Consider the following 20,630-nt stretch of genomic DNA (forward strand, 5'->3'; position numbering starts at 1 on the left):
CCATAAAAGGAACTCTCTCAGTTACTGAATTCTTTTCCCCATTAGCAACTGGAAGGCTCTCCCTTTGTAAAACACATTTGCATCCTTCTAAGGAACCTGCTTGTTCCTACAGCTCCAGCTGTGCTCTCACTAGTAAGTACTGATGTTTGTCAAAAGGGGCAGGAAAGAAGTCTGAAACCAAAGTGAAACAAGATTGTTCAAACCTGTCAGAGGAACGAGCTGTCTTTTGCAAAACTAGGTGGTCAGTTCTGCAGCCCTGGAACTAACACACCAAACAGATTAACACCAAATTTACCTGCCACTTCTGAGTTATATTGTACTGGGAAGCAAGAAGCACTTGATACTTTATAATTTTATATATTTACAAATGTTTATGTTTTTTTTAATAAAGGGTGGTTTAAGAAAGGATTAATCTCTTCTCACTGTATCGACTTTTAAAAAGTATTTTATAGATGCAAGAGTGTGTTGGATCTGCTGTGCAGCACAAAGCAAAGGCCCCTGTATTTGCTAGATGTGCTTACACTGACAATGTGTGAAGTATAATCTCAGATTAATCTCAGATTCTTAAAATGACCATGTGAAATTTGCTGTAGATTAAACTATGGTTAGCTCTATTTTGAAGGATAGGTTAAAGGAATAAGGAAATACTGCTAGCAACTGTCTCCAAAACCTGCTGTTGCCCAGGTGAGAGAGTCTGCCTTGCACCAGCTGAGATACTATATTATCTTCATCCAAGCACATCAAAGAGATGATAAAAAGGGGAGACTTTTTTGTCTGCTAATGCATGAGACATAGAGGTGTGTGAGGCTCTTTTTGGATTCCTAATGAGTAGTTGCTCCCTCACTCTATGGTTTGCCATACCCTGACAGCGTGACACAAAGATGTGATGGCACTGCCAAGCAGTGAGGCCAGACAGCTCATGCAGGTATCTGCTTTGCAGCATCAGCTCCTTCTGCTGGCTCAGCTAACTTCACATTTTGTATTTATAACAAAAGAGGCTTGAGTGTCCGTCCTAGTCTGTAATTACCGCCACAGCTGAAGGAGACTTTCTGCTGTGTACTCTTCTTACAGCTCACTTGTAGATGTGCCTTTCCTTGGAAAACCTATGGAAAATGTGAAGCTGAAATCTTAGGAAAACAGAGGGATTTTGATGTTAAGGCATGGGCCAGGTATGCTGGGGACCCATGTCCTTTCCCTGCCAAAGGAGTAGCCTTCCATGACCCCAGCAGAGACCTCTACAATTAGGTCTGTAGGTGTCACTGAAAAACTGCAGAAAGCCTCCTGCAAAGGTGAACCATCCTGGCTGTGTTTGGGTCTCACTAGAGCCCTTCTGGTTTTGTGAAGTCAGAGGAGAGGTGATGGGACAGTCATGTCACTGGTCCCATCACAGCAGTGGATCAGAGAGAAACCCTCTGAAACAGGCAGGGATACACAATCTTGCTGTGGCTGCAGTCTCAGGTCTGCAGTGCAGCCTCTCCCTACAGCAGTCCTGTCTGGGTGGCGACAGCAGACACCACCAGGATAGATAGGACAGATCTCAGATTGCAGGAAGAGACACGTTTCTCCTGGGGCATGGACAGGCAGCAGACCTGCATGCAGAACATGTGCTCAGGTGGTGCACCTCCTGCAGCAGGTGGCTGAGCTGCAGAAGGCAGTGAGAAGGCTGCATAACATCAGGGAGACTGAGAAGGTGTTAGATAGCTAGTCCCAAGCTCAGCCTGCAGTGGCCCCATAAGCCGACAACCAAACAGCCAGAAAAACTCCCTCACTAGCACATATGGAAGGGAGGAGCTAATAATGCAGAAGAATGGAAGCTTGCAATGGCAAGGACCACAGGGGGAAGAGACTTCCCTGAAGCCTGAAGTGCCTTTGCATAACCACTGTGTGTCCCTGTGGACTTAAGAGGAAAGACCTGTCACATCAGGAGAGGCACTGGAACTGAGTAAGGCAGCCCCATCTGCTCCCTGTATAACAACTAGTAAGGCAGCCCCATCTGGCCCCACATCACAGCCAGCACAACTAAGAAAAGGCAATGGGTGATAGCAGTAGGTGACTTCTGAGAGGTTCAGAGGTACTGAGAAACCTAACACACTCTCTAGAGAGGTGGTGCTTACTGGGGAGTCATAATGGGGATGTCACTGATAGGCTGCTGAGCCTTGTACAGTCTACTGACTATCACACACTGCTGTTTCATTAATTCCCCCCTCAAAGGGAAGGTGTTTAAAAGGGCCAGTCAGATCTGGTAAATCAACAAATGGTTACAGGCTGGTACCACAGTCAGGGTTTTGGCTTCTTGGACCACATGACTCACCTTGATAAACTGGCTGTACTGAGGGCTCACGGGGTCCGTCTGTCAGAGAAGTGGAAGAGCATCTTCCAAAGCCATAGGCTTGCCAGGCGGGTGAAGAGGGCTTTAAATTCAAGGTGTCAGGAGATGGGAACCTCAGTCTCTTTGGTTTTTCCAGTCTGGTGGCAAGTCATCAAGAGATGCGCAGAGCTTGGAGCAGGTCAGGAGGAGAATACATGAAAATTTATTAAGGAATTCCTGACACTCCAGTCAGTAAGTCAGCTTCATCAGGGACTGAACTTAAATGCCTTTGTGCCAACACACACATCACAGGGAATGAACAAGAGGAGTTAGAGATGGGCTAACAGGCACCACAAAGATATGGTGGGATGACTTCTATGACTCAAGTGTTGAAATGAGAGGTTACAGACTTTTAAAAAACCAGGCAGGAGAGATGAGGAAAGAGTTTTGCTCTCTGTGCCAAGAACATGCTGAAGTGGATTGAGTTCTGCCTTGGGATGGTGAGGAGCCAACTGAGAGCCCATGGATCTGGATTAAACGCTGGGCAGGGACAGGTGACATTATAGCAGGAGCCCACTACAGGCTGCCTGACCAGGAACACTGAGCACATGAGTCCCTCTATAGACAGATAGGAGCAGCCTCACATTCACCAGCCATGTCCACAGCAGGGACTTGAACCACTTTGACAGCAGTTCAAGGGAGAATACAGCAGGACATAAGCAATCTGGGGGGTTTCTGGAACTCAATGATAATTTCCTTCTCCAAGTGATAGAGAAGAAGGAGACATGCTATGCAGGATCTTGTTCTCACCAAGAAGGAGAGGCTGGTGGGGAATGTAAAGCCCAGGACAGTCTGGGCTGCAGTGATCATGAAATGGTGGAGTTTGAGATCTTCAGGGCAGTGACAAAGGCACACAGCAAGCTCACTACCCTAAACTTCAGGACAGCAGGTCCTGCTCCTTCAGGAGTGTTTAGGGATAAAGTCCTGGAGGGAAGAGAAGCCCAGGAAAGCTGGTTGATATTCAAGGATCACCTCCTTCAAGCTTGGCAGCAATACACCCCAGCAAGGAGGAAGTCAGGCAAAAAACACCAGGAGGCCTACACAGATGCCAGGAACCCCTGGACAAACTCAAACACAACAAGGAAACACACAGAGGATGGAGGCAAGCACAGGTAGCCTGGGAGAAGTGCAGAGAGTTTGTCCAAACTTCCAGGGATCAAGTAAGGAAAGCTAGTTTTTGGCCTGGTTTTTGGTAGCAGGGGAGACCACAGAGGTGGCTTCAGTGAAAAACTGCTGGAAACTTCCACTATGTCCAGCAGAGCCAATCCCTGATGGCTCTGAAGATGAAAATGCCACTGGCCAAGGCTAGAGATGATGGTAATGCCTCTGTGATAACATTTTTAAGAAGAAACCAAAACAAGGGTGGGAGCACAGTTTTTATTCCAGCCAGAGAAGAGGATGAGGTGAGAACATGTGAGGCACCAAGGTCAGTGAAGAAGGAGGGGGAGGAGCTGCTCCAGGCACCGGAGCTGAGACTCCCCTGCAGGCTGTAGTGAGACAATGGTGAAGCAGCTCTGCCCCTGCAGCCCATGGGGATCCACGGGAGATCCACCTGCAGCCCATGGGGCAGGTGCCAATGCCAGGAGTGGGTGGATGCCTGGAGGAGCTGTGATCCCGTGGGAGACCTGGTGGAGAGAGGGGGCCCTTGCTGCCAGGCTGGAGCAGCCTGTCCTTGGAGGACTGCACTCTGTGGAAGAGTGACCCACGCCACAGCAGTTTTGGGAGGACTGTTTGCCCGTGGGAGGGACTTGCATTGCAGCAGCTTTGGGAGGACTGCTGCTCCTGAGGTTTGGAGCCACGCTGGAGAAGTTCACAGAGAACTGTGTCCCATGGGAAGGGACCCCACGGTCTCACAGGGGAAGAGTTCCTCTCTGTGAGCAACAGAAGAAAACCTTGGGTGATGAACTGACCAAAAACCCATGCCCTATCTCTCTGTGCTCCCAGTGGGCAGGAGGGAGCGGCTGGGAGACAAAAAGGTGTTTTTAAGGGCTTATCTTACTCTTCAATATCCTCTGATTTTTTTTAGTAATAAATTCACTTTGTATCTCTAAGCCAAGCCTATTTTGCTCTTGAAGTGTTTTCTCCTGGTCCTTAACTCATGAACTCATGAACTCTGCCCAGCTGTAGCAGAGGAGGGTGAGGGAGCAGCTTTAATGGGTGCCTGGCACTTGGCCAGTGTCAAACCATGACAAGTCCTCATAGACACAAATCTGACCAGGGACAACAAGGGCAACAAGAAACTATTCTATAGGTATACTGCCTAGGTACAGTAGCTAGGCTGTCTCAGTCACTGTCAAGTAACAACTGTTTTGGCAATGACAAAGGCATGGTGACAGAACTATTGCTGGGGATGGTCCTGATGTGAGAAGGAGGCCGGACTGAAAATGTCCTTCTAGCAGCACAGCTGTAAGTCCCCATTCAGATGAAGAAAACAAGTGGGTGGTATGTATCTCAAATCCCCTCTAGTAACTCAAGCACCATGGGAGCCAGACTTCCAGGATTACTATTTACAGTTTCCAAATGATGTCAAGCACTTCAAAAGGATGACATGCTGACGTGGTTCTTTTGGAGATATTCCCAGCCTAGCCCTCTCCTGGACCGTGCCAAGAGTGGCTGCTCCCTCTCCACCCTGAGGTCGGTCTGGGTAGCGGTATGAGCAGGGCTGATTAGCACCCAAAACAGCTGGGCTACTCTCTACAGTTACTGATCTTAAAAGGCATCGAGGATCAAAATAAAGAAACAGGAGGGGTCCCTTGCATGAGTTCCCAAGAGGTTTATTCTCAAGAGGAGTCAGAGGCAAAGAACCAAGAACAACAGAGTACAGTAACTTATAGAGGAGGGAGGTAACCATGGGAGGGTACAGACTTCAACCAGCTTCAGGGAGCCAGGGGAGGAGTACAAGGTGGGGAATACAGTGCCTAGACAAATAGGGGGTAACAGGAGAGGAGAACAGTTTGAATACACCAATGAGGTCTCAGGGGATATACAAGTGACATGGAAGGTTCTAGGAGCAAAGGTGGGGCGACAGTGATGGACAAAGGAGGAGGGCAGGGTTACCATGATGGGCATGGAAGGAACAAAGGGCAGGTCTTTGGGAAGATGGACAAGGGAGGTGGGAGGATACGACTCAGGGACAAACCATCTACATAGCGGTAACGGAACAAACCATTACAAATTTGTAACAGAAAAGCACACCATGCCATATGTTCTCTGGAGGATATCCAGCTGCATGTGTTCCACCATCAGATAAGAGACTGCAGAATATCTTTAGGTAGGTCAGGGTTGGTCACTTTTGGGTCCAGTTGCATTCTGCAAGAGTCCTCTTGTCTCACACATTAGCATAAAAGAAGCCAGACACAATGGAGGAAAATCAGAAGACATAAGACAAGCTTACTTTAACCTCTCTCCTCAAAGTGCTTTTGTGCCTTAACACCATTCCCTCCATGACTAGCAGCCACTCAGGGCCACAGGCAGCAATGCTAGAGAGGTGGCATCTGCTACATGGTACTCATAGCTTACTGAGCACTGAGCTACATACTCACAGGGTGGGAAATGAAGATATGATGAACAGCATGGAAGAATGAATCACTAGCAAGAACTGTGTTGTTACAGAATAGATCTGCAATTCCTCACCTGATAGATAAATACACATATATTCAGATATCAGTCCTGGTTTGGGTTGCTGTGTTTCTCCAAGCCTTCCTCCACAGGTCTCCATGCCACTTCCCTTTGCAGGCTCCTGCAGGTCAGATTCTCAGAAAAGTTTGAGAAACCTGACAGCCTTCATTGAGCCTTTTCTGGCACTGAGGAAACACAGAGGAAAAGAAACTATAAGAGATGCTGCTGTACCTATCATACAACCTCTTCTTAACCCACTTTTTCCTTGCCAAGCAAGTTGTGAGTAGAAAAGTGGAGGTCCCACTCAGGGGCTGCTGTTTCTGGAAGCATGAGGTATGCCAAGGGGAGACATGGAGGGACTGAGGAAGCACTGATGGGCAGTGCTTGGTGTCAGCACTGACAAGACAAAAGCACTCAGGCTTTTTAGGTCAGCTGGGGTATTGACAGAGGCAGACTTCATTCTACCTTCATCATTCTACTTCTTCATTCTACTCATCTGGGATGAGTGAGCTGTCCACCCTGCAACAGGGCAGTCTTCATTTGGGCAGAGGGGCTCTGCTTCCCAAAGGCATCTTCATCCCTGAGGTGCTGACTCCACATGGATTCAGAAGCTTGCAAGTGTCTTGAAGGTGTCCTCAGCTTCCTGACTAGTCCCACCAGCAAGGCTGCAAAGGAGCTGGGGAGTCAGTCTGAAGCTGTTCCTCTGCTGACAGTCACCAACACTTCCCTGGGTTCCCCCATGCTGTCACAATGGTGAAAGCTTCTGTGGCTAAAGCAGCAGCCCCTCCACATGGATGAGTAGCACATGTATGCACACTGCTTTGTCTCTTCCCTCCTTTCCTTGTCCAGCAGTCTTCACTCCCATTCTTGCCCACAGTGAGGGAAGACTGCACTTCCTACCTGTTCTGACTTGGTGCTTAATGTTTGCACCAGCAACACAGACTATGCATGCCCAGCACAATCCTGTTGATCCTCCAGATGTGGCAGGAATGGGGGATGATGATGCAACTCGGGGAGTTCCTGGCCTGGCCTCCCCCCGAATGAGTGCTCCTCCCCTGCTTGGAGGAGAAAGAAAAGAACATAGAACTGAGAAAGTTACACATCCAAATATCAAACTGTTGAAGCATCCCTTGCCTAAGTCTATCACTTTGTCACTCCACAGTAATTTCAAGATCTTTTTGTAGTTGCCCGTAGGCTAGAGAGAGCTTCCCAAAGGCTTTTATTAAGCCAACAGCATTGCTACTACAGCCAGAAAGGAATGACATGCAAAGCTGTTGTTGTTTAGCAGTATTGCTCTCAGTGCTTGGCCCCAGAGATATCAGAGGATTTTCTCTGGCTGGGGCACTCAGGAGTCACTCTCACAGCAACAGAGGTGATCTGGGAAGGAAAATTCCTTCATGAGGGACCTGGGCATTTATTCTAGCCCTCCTAGGGTCCTTTTCTATCATGACACCCACTGCTGCAGCACTGGTGATGGAGCAGCTCAACATCCCCAGCTGCCTCCAGACCTCACAGCACTCAGCAAGTGTGGCCATGGAGCTGGACAGGAGGTGGACAACTGTTGTCCCATCTGCCTGGACAGATAGGATGAGGCCAGCTATGCACTGCTGTGGCTGCTTTGCTTCTGCTGAGTGTGCCTTCTGCAGTGGAAGCAAGCCTGAATACCCTCTCTGCAAGAGGAGGGTGACCTCCATCCTGTACTCAGTGTGGGGGGATGACAGCTTTGAGGAGCATGTCATTCCACCCCACACGGCACCATCGGACATACTCCACCTGAGAAGGAGGTCCCGGGTACCCAGCTGCCCCCATCTGCACAGCCCTGCAGCACCCTGGCCATCAAGTGGGAAGACAGCCGCCTCCAGCGGCTGAAGGTGAGTACAGCAGCTGGAACTGCAACATGTATGAAGCTGTACTCATTGGCATATGCCTTCATTCAAAGAGAAATTTAAAAAATAAAACAAAACAAACCAAACAAACAAACAAAAAACCAAACAAAAAACCCAACAAAACAAACAAAAAGAAAAAAATACAAAAACCACTAAAAACCCCCGACAGATATAACACAAAAATAATGGACTCTGCTCCAGGTTTGTATTTCTGCAGTTGATACCGGGGCAGATGTTTCCAGCCAGGGGGACTCCACAGTCAGACTCCAGCACTCAACCTCTCAAGTCCTCCTCGTCAGTACACCCTGTGCCCCACATCGCAGGGCTCTGCTCTCCTACCAGCTTGCACTGCCCACTGCAGCCTCACCAAAGCAGTGCCCAAATCCATCCTTCTGCCTGGAGTGACAACTTGCTGCTGCATTGGCCCAGGGTTGTACCCTGCCAAGGCAGAAGCCCCAAGAAATTCAGCATGGGGAAGTGCAGTTTGCAGTGAAAGAGAAGTGAGTGAGTGTTCAGAACAGGCAAATGAGAAAAGAAAGGCCCAAATGATTAATATTTATTTAAGACATTGTTAACCTTTTCCTTTCTTGGCTGGTGAATAAAACTGTATTGAGTGGAAAGGCAGAGGAGCTGTCCTGGGGGAGCCAGGCATTGTGCAAAATCTTTTGGTGTGAAGGTAGCACCTATCTTACACCTATCATAGCACTTATGTTATCTAGAAAAGTTGCACAGAACCTGCCAGGTAGTTGTAAAACTTTATGGCCATTGTGAGTCTATTTTGCAGGAAAGCAGCACACCTCAGTGTTTAAAGCAGTCCATTTAGACAATCCCCCTCGTAGCAAGAACCCAAATTTTGGGTGCTTTGAGTAGAATTGGCAGGACATGGAATATTGTGGAGCCAGCAAGAGCTATGGCACATTGCAGTATATTTGGGGTTTGGTGAGACATGTATGAAACCTTCGGCTTGGCCTTGGAGAAGTCTGAGAAAGTCTTGGGAGGGTTTAGGGTTTATGTTGTTTGTGGACATTTTAGATGAATCTTTGGGGACAGTTGGCTGTGATTTGAGATGTATTCCTAGCCCAAGAGAAAGGTTTCAGGGTGTTTAGTAGCTGCAGACCTGGACACAGGGTATCGGAACTTTTGGGGGCCATGGACAACATTGCAGTTTGTTTTGTGGCTCCTGGAAGGGACTTATGGATGTTTTGTGGACTACAAAAAAGGTTTATGGGGTATTTGTAGGAAATTATTGTTTGTGGGTCTTTGAAGAAGGACTTTCAGGGGTTCAGAAGATGGGGTTGGGAACTTTGGGGGTTGTGAGGCAGGTTTGGGGGGTTTTGAGGGTACTTGGGTGGGGTTTGCAGGTATTCATGACATCTAGATGACATTCTCCAGGTCCCATTCAGAGGACCATTCAGAAGTATTTGGATGCCTTGAAAGCAGTTTTGGGAGTGTACTCTGACAGGATTGGAGAATGCTACAGATACTCAGGTAGGTTGTGTGGATAAGTGGAGGTACCCTGGCACAGGACTTAAGAGGGTTTTGGGCTGCTGGCATGGGCAAGGGCGTCTTTGGGGACGTAGGGTGGGGGGAAGCTGCTGAGCAAGGTTCAGAGGGAGGGGACTAGAGTAGGATTGGGGATGCTTTGGGGACCTGGGATAACTCAGGCATGCTGGGGATTAGTCAGGCAGGGATTTGGGGTCCTGAAGCTCTTGCATCCAAAGGAAGGCTACAAAGATGGTTGAAGAGCCTTGAGGAGAGGCCATATGAGGAGAGACTACTTGATCTGTTCATCTTGGAGGAGACTGAGGCAAAACCTCACCCCATTGTTCAACTTCCTTGTGAGAGAAGGTGGAGGGGGAGGCACTGATCTCCCTGGTGACCAGTGACAGTACATGAGGGAATAGGGTGAACTTGTGTCAGGGGATGTTTAGGTTGGATATCAAGAAACGGTTCTTCACCCAGAGGGTGCTTGGGCACTGGAACAGGCTCTCCAGGGAAGTAGTCACAGCACCAAGCCTGACAGAGATCAAGAAGCATTTCGACAATGCTCTCAGGCACATGGTGTGATTCTCTGGGATAGTGCTGTGCAGGGCCAGGAGCTCGGCTGGATGATCCTCGTGGGTCCCTTCAAACTCAGAACATTTTGTGTTTCTGTGATTATGTGAGGCCGAGTCTTGGGGGCCTCAAGCAGAGCTCTGGGTGTTTGAGGTGTGGGGCTGGTTCGGGCTTTCCTGGGGGCCCCAGCGATAACCAAGAACCCCGAGGTAGTGTGGGGAGCCTTTTTAAACTGAGCACACGCTTGGCGATGGGCTGGCCCAATGCTGCAGGGACATGCTCCGGGAAGGTCTTTGCCGCTCCCCCGGCTCCCGCCAGCAGAGGACATCCCGCCGCCGTCCCTCAGCGCCTCAGCGCGCTCCCGCCGCAGCAGCGCCGGCTCGCCGCGGAGCCGCCGCGGGCAGGCCCGCTCCCCGCCCCAGGCCCTGCTCCCCGCCCCAGGCCCTGCTCCCCGCCCCAGGCCCTGCTCCCCGCCCCAGGCCCTGCTCCCCGCCCCAGGCCCTGCTCCCCGCCCCAGGCCCTGCTCCCCGCCCCAGGCCCTGCTCGGGGTGCTGGCGGCCGCCGCGCAGGAGCAGCGGAGCGGCGCGAGTCATCCCGGGAACAGCGCGGGGAGGCGGAGGTCCCACCGCGGCGGGGAGCACGGAAAGGCGAGGGCGGCCTTGGGGCCGCGGCTCCGCAGGCCGCGCGGCCGCGCACATACCCCTGGGTGTGCCCGCAGCACCGCGGGCGCCGAGGGTGGACATCGCGCGTGTGCTGGGCGCGGAGAGAGGCAGGGATAGCGCAGGGACGCTGCTCCGCAACGAGAGGGAGAGAAGGAGAAGGAGAAGGGTAGGGAGCGAGAAGTGCGGCTGTGTCCGAGAATGGAAGGGAGGGACTGGGAGAAGAAAACGGATGGTGAGACAAGAAGTGGGGATAGAGAGAATGAAATAGGGACGAGGAAGGGAGGAGGAAGAGAAGAAGGAGGGGGAGAGGGCAAAAGGGAAGCAGGGATAAGGAAAGAAGTCTGGGGACAGGGAAATTAAGGGCTAAGAAAATACACAAAAAGGATACAGAAACAAGCCTGGCAGTAGGAGGAAGAGAAATTGGAAAAGAGAGGGCAGAGTGGAAAAACCAGGGGCAGAAGCAGAGAAGAAGAGGGATGGAGAGCAGGAAGGAAGCACAACGGGAAAGCAGGAGGTGGACACTGATACAGAGAAAGAAATGTAGAGTTGGGAAATAGGACCGATAAGAAGATCTGCAGGTCTCAGGGATGCACTTGCTGGTGAGCACAAACCCCATCTTGGCCGAGTCCCTGTCAGCAGGGCCAGAGGCTGGCATTGCTCCCTCACCAGCTGAGCAGCCACCATGCCCAGTGGTGCAGACCCCAGCACCCAAGGAGGGGAAGTCACCCTCTCAGCTGAGCTCTGGTACGATGCCCTATACCTCTATTCTTCTCTTCTTGTGTGTGGAAAGTACAGAGCAGGGACTGAAAAATCAGAGCCTGAGCCCTTGGGGATGAGAGGCTACTGCAGGCCTGCCTGACAGGGCTGGAGCTTCTTGCACCTTGCTTTTGTTGTGCAGCTTTTTCCATGTGTCATTGGATCATGCAGAGCTCAGGTCTCAGCTCCATTGTTACCTCAACCCACCCACAAGGCATCTGCTGCCTGCAAGAGTGGGGAGCCATGAGATCCCTAGTTCGTGCAGACCTTCCTGACACCATCTGCCTCCTTTTGCACCAACAAAAGGAGTGGACTCCTCCATAGCTCTCTTCCTTGTCTTCCTCATCCCAGCATCCAGCAGAATTAGGATCACCCCAATCCAGCTCCCTGCTTAACCAGCCAAGTATTCATATCCTGCAGTACTTTCCTATCCTCCAGCATCCCCAGCCTCACCAGCAAGGTCACTTGGCCTGTGCATGTGTGGCCTGGTGTTATCCACCTTCACTGGAGAAGAGCTGAACCCACTGAGTGGTCTCTGCAGCTTGACATGCATGGTGAAACCCTGGTCATGTAACTTCTGAACAATGCACTATATCCATTCCACCACTTGACAATTTTGGCAGACTTCCCCAAATCACTCATAACTCATCCAAACCATTCCTGGAACCTTTCCAACACGTCCTGCATTACAAGGGCTTTCTTCATCCTTCTTTCTCCATCCTCTTGCTCAGCTGTTAAAGTGTGACTGTGGCCAGTTGTCCTATATCTCTGTTCACTTGCAGCATGAGGTGCTGAGGTTTGGCTTGGAAGTCAAGTCAGTGCTAGGAGGGCTGACTGGGCAAACTCAGCAGCAAGCATGGTGAAAGGTGAAAGGTGGTAGAAGAACTGTCTCACCTGCAGACAAACCCATTCACAGAGGAAGGTTACCCAGCTGAGTTGTACCATTGTGACCCAGAGGAGACACAGCCTCAAGAAGAAAAGGAACAAGTCACATAACTTCAAAAGATCAGAACACAGTCTGAACCACTAGGTAGAGCTTTGACATGGACCTTGTCTATAAGCCCCAGTCTGCAGCAGTCCATCCCAGGTTTCACAGGAAAATGGCAGTGAGAGAAAATGTCTGCCTCCCAGCTCTTTGGTGAAAAATCCTGATTTCTATATTCGTGTCATCTGTTTCTGCAGGAGATGGGGACTCCTACAAATGGAGCAATGAAAACATCCAGAGCTGAGGAGCAGATGTGCATCCTTACTATAGGACCTTAGCCAGAAGGGCCTGGTTTTATCTTTTCTGGGAAAGCCTTTTGCAGTGGCAGCACAGTTCAGGTGAACATGGGAGAGGAGGAGCACAACAGACTTGCACTATAATCTCGTTCTGGCTGTATCCTTCCTAAACAACAGCCTGTGAGAGAAACACACCTCCAGGCCCCTGCACTGATGACAAAGCCTATGTGAACAGTGATCCCAACAAAGAACCTGGTTGCAGCTTAGTAGTGCAAACTCTAGACTCCATGGTGTATATTTGGTTGTCAGACATGCTAATTTTTACCACGTGACATGGTTAAATGACTGTCTGTGGAACAAAGCAGCCCAGGCATTTTGGAGAATTCACTTGTAGCCTAATTTTGAAATATGGTTAAGAGCTGAGGAGTGTAGAAAAGGAGTTGGACTGCAAAGCCTCTGGTTTCTGCCTGTCTGCATTTGCAGGCTCAAAGTGGGATGTTGCAGCACCAAGTGTCTTTCTTGCAGACAGCCATGATATAGGTAGATTTGCCATCCTTGTGAGATCAGTGACCTTCAGCCTGTGCCCCTGTGAGTCATTTGCAAAATAGAGATCTCTGTTGAGGCAGCTGGGGCACTCAGAAGTCACTCTTGCAGCAGCAGAAATTATCTGGGAGGGGAAAACCCCATCCGGGGAGCAGGGAAGGTTTCCTTCCAGAGAGACGTGGGTATTACTTCCATCCATCCTTAGACCAGACAACAACTGTGGCCTCACTTTTCTAGTGCAACAATTGCTGCTGCAGTGTCACTGAAAGGCGGTGAAGTGGTTTGTCATCTCCAGCTGTCTTCAGACCCCAAAGCACATGGCAAGCATGGCCATGGAGCAAGACAACTGCTGTCCCATCTGCTTGGACAGCTGGGATGAAGCCAGCTATGCACTGCTGTGGCTGTTCTGCTTCTGCTAAGTGTGTCTTCTGCAGTGGGCTGGAAGCAAGCCTGAGCACCCCTTCTGGAAGAGAGGGTGACCTCCATCCTGTACTTGGTGTGGGGGCATGACATCTTTTAGGAGCATGTCATTCCACCCCACGAAGCACCATCAGACATGTTCCACTTGAGAGGAGGAGGTCCTGGGTACCCAGCTGCTCCCAGTCCCCACACTCTGGCCATCGGTGGGAGGACAGCCACATGCAGTGGCTGAAGATGAGTATAGCAACTAGAACTGCAATATGTGTGAAGTTGCACATACTGATGAAAGCTGTAATTTTTAAAGGAATTTAAGAAAAACCCAAATCTAAACCAAAAATAATGGACAAAACTATGCTCCACGTTGCTCTTCTGTGGGGATGTGAGGGAAATAGACAAGGAGAAAAAGGAGAAGTTTTGGTTCAGGTGCCCCCCAGTCAGCACCACTGGCTGCAAGAACAGGCATCTCTGCTGTTGGACAATACCTTTTTCCTGATCCAGAGATGGGCCAACTGAGAGGTGTTTTAAAAAACTTTTATTCCATTTTTAGTCTCATGAAAATGGTGAGACAATACAGATGTTATAATTCACACCATCACAATCAGAAGCTATTTCCTAATTGCAATACACTATATGCGTTTCTTGGCCTATCAGGTTTTTGCCATACCATGCTGTAGATACCTTAAAGCCAATCATCTAAAACTACTCCTCGTGGGTCCTACTACAATGCATTGTTCATAGTTCTATTTCTCCAAAGTACCTGGTCTTATTTGCAAGGCCATCCTTTGAAACTTTTTTCTAGCTCCATTTCTCTCTCAACAATATCTGTGTGGCCTTTCTGTGAGGCCCTGAGAACTCTCCACAGATCCATTTCCCACACTCTGCAATGGACTCTGCTTAAGTGATCTTCCCTGCAGGGATCTGTGATCATGTATCAAACTCACAGAAAGTCTGATGCATGATTTCCTGAGCACTTAGCTGTCCCCAATCTCCATTGCCCTGCAGCACTATCAGACCTAGGTTAGAACCTCCTTCTGCTCCTAGTTCCCACAGCACTGCAGTAGTCCTGCCATCAGCCATGTGGCCACTGCCCTGGGGTCAGTGAGCATCTCCTGCACTGCGTCTCAGCATCCCTTCTCTACCTTGCTGTTCTCTACCACCTGCTGTCGTCGTTGCATTGGGAGCTGGGGCAGGTCTTTGAGGATGGTAGGAAGCAGCAATAGTGCAGTGCCTTGTCCCATCCAGCCTGCACTACTTTGGCCCAAAGGAGGCTTTGTTCCAGCTTCTATGGGCCTCCCTGCACAGGCACATAAGGAGCTTTGCCCATTGGCTTATTGACACCATCACACACAGGCTCAGTGGGGAGGCCCAACATCAAATGGGCCCGGAGGTCAGCAGTGCAGCTGGAGAGTGGGAGGGCAACCCCTCTACAGTCCCTGGCCCTGATGCCACCCAAGGGGGTCTCCCAGACCAGCCTTCACGCGCTCCCAGCAGCAAGTCCCATTCTGTCCCCATTCCTACCCATGGGGAGCAAGAAGGGGCCTGGGAGAACCCAGAGGAGGCTGTGCTTGGGTGTTCCACTTACAGCTGGTCAATGAACGCTCACCTGGGGCACCCCAACAAGCCTGCAAAGGGAGGGCCAGCAGCTCTGAGGACCCTTTCTGAACCCCCAGGAACACAGCCCACTATCCAGTGGCAGGATGAGAGGGCATTAGGATACAGCTAAATCAGTCCAGGCTGCAGCTAGGGTATATACCAGCCCCTTGTGGTCCCAGTCTTCCTATTTAACATTTACTGAAAGAAAATGAAAGCATGAAAACTGCAGAAGACATTTGAGTGTTACTAACTAATGCTGGTGGTGTTGCTCTCTCCACTTGTACTGTTTTCCTCCCCTTTCCTGGTTCTTTGACCACTGATTTCTCATGTGTTTCCTGAGCATTATAAGTTTGCAATTCTGCATTTGATCCCAGAGCAGATGTTTCCAGCCAGGGGGTCTCCACGGTCAGCCCGTGCCCCGTCACTTAATCTTACAAGCCCTCCTCCTCAGTGCACCCTGTGCCCCACATCCCGGGGGCTCCTACCAGCTTGCACTACCCGCTGCAGCCTCACTATGGCAGCGCCCAAATCCCTCCTCCTGCCTGGAGTCACGACTTACTGCTGCTCTCTGCGTCCATCCAGGGTTGTACCCTGTCAAGGCAGGAGCCCCAAGAAAATCAGCAAGGGGAAGTGCGAAGTGCTGTCCCTGCTTGCAGTGAAAGAGAAGTGGATCAGTGTCAAATGAGAAAAGAAAGGCCCAGATGATTAATATAATTCATTCAAGACTTTGCCTCACCTTGCCTTTCTTTTGCTGGTGAATAAAATTGTGGAGAGGAAAGGGAGCCAAGGTGTGTACAAAATCCCACAGTGGACAGCTGGGGAAGAAGGCACTTGGAGCAGCTCCCTACATCTGGTGGAAGTGTTTACAGGAAGGGGTGCACCAAAAATGGACAGGAGATTGGCTATTTTCATATTTTCAAACTTTTGCACTATTGAATCTCCCATGCCATCTCTGCTGGGACAAAAGGCAGGTGTATGTGACAGGTGCTTGCTGCAAGTTGCCCTGGCAGCTGGGAGAGAGCAGAGGGGGACACACACTAATTCATTTCACCGGGAAACAGCTCTAGAGGCACTCGAGTGCAAGCAGTGGAAACACTGCAGCCGTGCTGTCTCGAGTTAGGTACAATATGTGGAGATGTGGAAAGCATCTCCAAGGCAGCACACTCCCCCTTCTTGCAGTACACAGACAGCTGTGTGTGAGGATCACTTGCATTTGCTCCTGACCAGGGAAAGGCTCAGTGTGTTGAGCAGTGTGAGTCCAAAGGAATGTAACCTGTTCCTTTGTGTTTGGATTTACTGACCAAGCACTGAGCTGACTTGGGTCCTGGGGACTAGAGAAGCACATGAGCAAATGCACTTTTCTCCCCTGGTGGGAAGCTGGTTTGATGCCTTATTACTGTAATTGCCAAATCCATCAGTCATTGCCGGCTGTCTTCAAGACTTCATCCTCTTTCACCCTCTGCTCAGGAAGGAGAGCCAGCTTATTTTGACAATGCTGACAGAAAAATGCTTGGCATTTGTTTATTCTGCACTGTATCTCTGGTCATCCATGTTCTTCTCACTCTTTAAAGGTAAGCTTATCTGTATTTTTGTTGTGGTTTGGATTTTTTGGTGCTGTTGTTTTGATTTGTTGTTTGGGGTTTTTTTTTATTACTTTTTATTTTCTAAATGCTAGTTACATCCAACCCCAACTTTTATTTTCAGGAAGTCCGGTATCTGCTTGTATTTTGAACTTCATTAGAGTCCCATGCTGGTTTAACTGACTTTTGTAGTCAGTTTGGGTAAGTTTGTGGATCTTACAGTGCTGGGCATATTTTTTTAAGAAGGAAGAAGCATGTGTGTTTGTTTTTGTGGTTTTTTTTAAATTAAAGGTAATTTTAACTTACATAAATTAATTGAAATGTTTGTGTTTCAAAAGAAATATGTTCTTGCTTTCCTTAAAAATGTAACCTTCCCATGGTTTTTTGACAACAGGAGATTATAACTCCAGGCTGGGCAGAATGATTTGGGAACACTGTAGGTGTGTGAGTGCAATGGAGTTCTACAGAGCAATACAAGCAGAAGAAAATTCATAACTGTTTATTTTCTGTGCATCATGTAGAAAGATTAAATCTGTATAAATACATAAATGTACTAATTCTTGTTTGTTTTTATTAAACATACTCTTAGTATGCTTAATAAAAATCAGTTAAGACAGAGATGGATATATATAGCTGGAAATATTTAATAAGAATAATGGGCTTCTGTAGTCTAAGGTGTCAGCTCTGACTAAGCTATCTTCAGAAGTTTCAGCATGGTGCTAACAAAAATAGGAGCTGTGTGATTATTTCAAAACATTCAGGATAGCAAGGCTGACAATAAAGTGTTTTTAAGTAAGAATGTTGAAATAGCCAGTCATGAAAGATATTCAGTATTCTACACAAAATGTGCTTTTATGGCTCCCTTTCAGCTGAAACATAAATGCCTGCAACAATCAAAAATTCTAAAACTGAGTATTCTAGGTGTGAAGGACCATGTCTTGTTTCTCACAATTTATATATAAAGCAGGATTGTCTTTTTAAAGCAGAGAAAGTTGTCCACCTATTTCAGAAGTGCAAGGGCACTGGAAACTTGCATAAATGTGATGTTGCACTGGATAATTCATGCCACATAGATAATTCCTCATTAATTATCTGAAGCTGTAAAACATCTGTTCATTCCATTGTTACAGAATCATATTTCATCTGCCTAATGTAGTAATGTTACTGCAGAAAAACGTTTCCCCAGCTTACTAAATTAAGAACCTTGCTGTCTTCAAGACACTTCTGTGCTACTGTAGGAGCTGAACTAACAGGCAGGTTATAGCATCTAGTTATGATAAGTAATTTTGTGGACATTCGCATTTTGAGAAGTTGTGTAAATCCTGCCTTTTAAATGTCATGTCATAAAGTCATGTAAATCCTACCTTTTAAATAATAAGTAATCACTAATTCATTGGGGGATGCCTAGTTTCTCTCAGCAGCACATGAAGAGAAACTGCTTTTATAAATAATTCAGAGAATTTTTTCAAGTGATTTTACCAACAGCTTAAAAGTATGCACTTTTACAGAAAAATGCTAAAACAGAATAAAATTAATCGCTGATAAAGTTGGTCTGTAACTGACTTCTGCTTTACAGATTTTTTTAACTTTAAAAAAAAAAAAGGGAAAAAAACCCCAGAAAGACCTGGGAACCGAGCAGCTGGCGCAGAAGAGAAATAAGTCAAGATGATATTAGCATGTTATCAGTAGCAGAGTTTTTTAATAGTAAATCCAGATAAACTCCCCCCTGGGTTCCATAGTTCGCTCACATGGAAGTCACGGCAAATTCAAATTGTAGCTAACATCACTCTCGCATAGCACCGAGTTGTTTCAACATTGTTCATAGCAATTTATCAAGTACTGGAAACTCCTGTAGGGCTGTTTGACAGGAAAGTTGTCACAAGAACTAGATAAAAACCAAACACAAACAACACATGAAGAACTCAGTTTTTTTCCTAGTTCTTTCTTTAACTGTCTGCTTCAACCTGACTTTACTCGCAATAATGCTAGGAGCCCCAGCAGTCATGTCATTTAAGCTAGGTCATTGCAGCCCTCCTTCTCGAAGGGCTGATGATCCTTTTTTTGAGACATGAGTCTAAGGAAAAATCAAGAAACTGGTTTTCAACCTTCCTATATCCCAGGTGAATACTCTCAGGGTCAGATATCCCTTCCAGGCCAGGGGCAATCCTTGAAGGAGCATCCAGAACATAGAAGGACCCAGTGAGTCTCAGCAGCTACCTAACAACCTTGGATGGAGGAACTTGAAAACCCTGGTCCAGGGATTGATTGGAAAGGAGAGATCAGACCCATTCCTGCTCCATTTTTTTGAGTGTGGTGCAGTTTGAGAGATAGGATGCAGACAACTGTGCAAGGACATTCTGAGAAACATGTCACAGTGACCACAAAAACGCATAGCCTCTCTGAGGAGTTACCTTCAGCTCAGGGCACAGGCACCTACAGGGTTTGAACAGCCAGGGAAGTTAAACATGTACTTGGCTAGTCTCCAGTCAAACCATGTATTCTTATTACTGTGCCTTTATATCCTTTTTTATTTCTTGAGTGAGACCATTACAGTGCCCACATGCCACACAGAGCAGAGTCAAACCTCTTGGTTTCTTTGCTCTATACAGACTGCCAGCAGGGTCATATCTGGGCAAGTAGATTTGAAAAGCCCAACAAAGGCAAAGGCAAGCTGAGGACAACAACCTTTCTCTGCAGTCTGGTGAGAATGTAAGCTCTATGGGACAAATCCTGTGGCAGGGGATGCTGCAAGTGAGCTAACTAGCTCACAGATGTAAATGATGAAGTAATTCAGCCTGACTTGGTGTACCCAGCTGGTGCAAAGCAGCTTTTCTTTGGCTGACTCACAATAGAGATTTGAATTGCAGTGCTACGCCCAATTTCATGCTTTTTCACACCTTTGCTTATTTCAATGGGGTCTAAGTGATCACATCAGAACAGAAATGATGATCTCTTGGAGCAAATCCTCACAGATTTCTTGGTTCACTTTCATGCAAGCAGATGCTGTTTCTGCAACAGCAGAAGCATTGACAAGATAGCCACAAAAGGCCAGATTCCACTGCCAAGCTACAATTTCTCTAATGTGAGCTAATTAGACTGAGGTGACATGAGTTTAGAGATCTATGTAGTAGGAAGAACAAATAATGTTACTTAAATACCTATATATGGAGTCTAAACTTCAGGCCTCAGCTGTTTAGACCTGATAGACTGCAATGATGTGTTTTAATAAAACTTATTTACTCCAAAGAGACACAGTTGAACAGATAAAAGGATTCCTGTGCCTTAAAAGAGTACAGTGTAATGTCATTGATAATTTAGGTGGTTGGTGAAGTAGCTGTATTTTTACATCTCATAACTGCTATCAGAGTAGAACCAGGTGTGAAAGTTAAATAATTTAGAATCTTTCATACCCTTAATTAGAGGTCTGAAGGTTGTATTCACCTCAGCTCTCCACATTCTCTATGTTGATGCAGTTCATATCATCATACAGTTTTTAAGATAATGCAGCTGCTACACATTTAAAATAGAAAAGATATGAGCTAGGCCTTAGCTTGTACAGGTAGCTCTTTTCTTCCATATTCATGGCATAAGAAGATGCCACACAATTAACTTTCAGACACGGGAAATTGCTGTCAGATCTCTGCCATGACTTTAATATCTAATAGCACAGACAGCAGGGCTGGTCATTCTGAATGCTGAGAGCGTGCTAAGGCATCATATATGCATGGAGCCAAGGGTATAAATGTACTTGTCCATATGTACCTGCACATATGCTCTGTGATCAGGAGCACTAATGCCATTCATATGTGTCAATACATTTAAGATGGGCAGGCAGGGTCCTAAGCAAACCCCTATTTCCTCTGCGTTACCGTCTGCTACAGTAACTTGCTGTCCATGCCTGCTTCTTGAGGTTGACTTTATAGTTCAA

At 47.8% G+C, this 20,630-nt stretch overlaps 1 protein-coding gene across 5 annotated transcripts in view; it reads left to right on the forward strand.

Moving 5' to 3' along the window:
* Window positions 1–15,606: 15,606 nt before the first annotated feature.
* Window positions 15,607–20,630, forward strand: part of LOC137464419 (neuronal acetylcholine receptor subunit alpha-7-like) — a 60,065-nt gene continuing 55,041 nt past the window's right edge. For 2 of the 5 annotated variants that reach the window (XM_068175746.1, XM_068175748.1), the window contains exon 1: window positions 15,807–16,693. Coding sequence is in view for 2 of the 5 variants with exons in the window: in XM_068175744.1 (XP_068031845.1) it covers window positions 15,637–15,788; window positions 16,590–16,693 (256 nt within the window). In the remaining 3 variants the exon portion in view is untranslated. The other 3 variants (XM_068175744.1, XM_068175745.1, XM_068175747.1) reach the window with 3 other exon arrangements.

This window comes from Anomalospiza imberbis, chromosome Z (genome assembly GCF_031753505.1).
Source record: "Anomalospiza imberbis isolate Cuckoo-Finch-1a 21T00152 chromosome Z, ASM3175350v1, whole genome shotgun sequence".
In the NCBI taxonomy this organism is placed as follows: Eukaryota; Metazoa; Chordata; class Aves; order Passeriformes; family Viduidae; genus Anomalospiza; species Anomalospiza imberbis.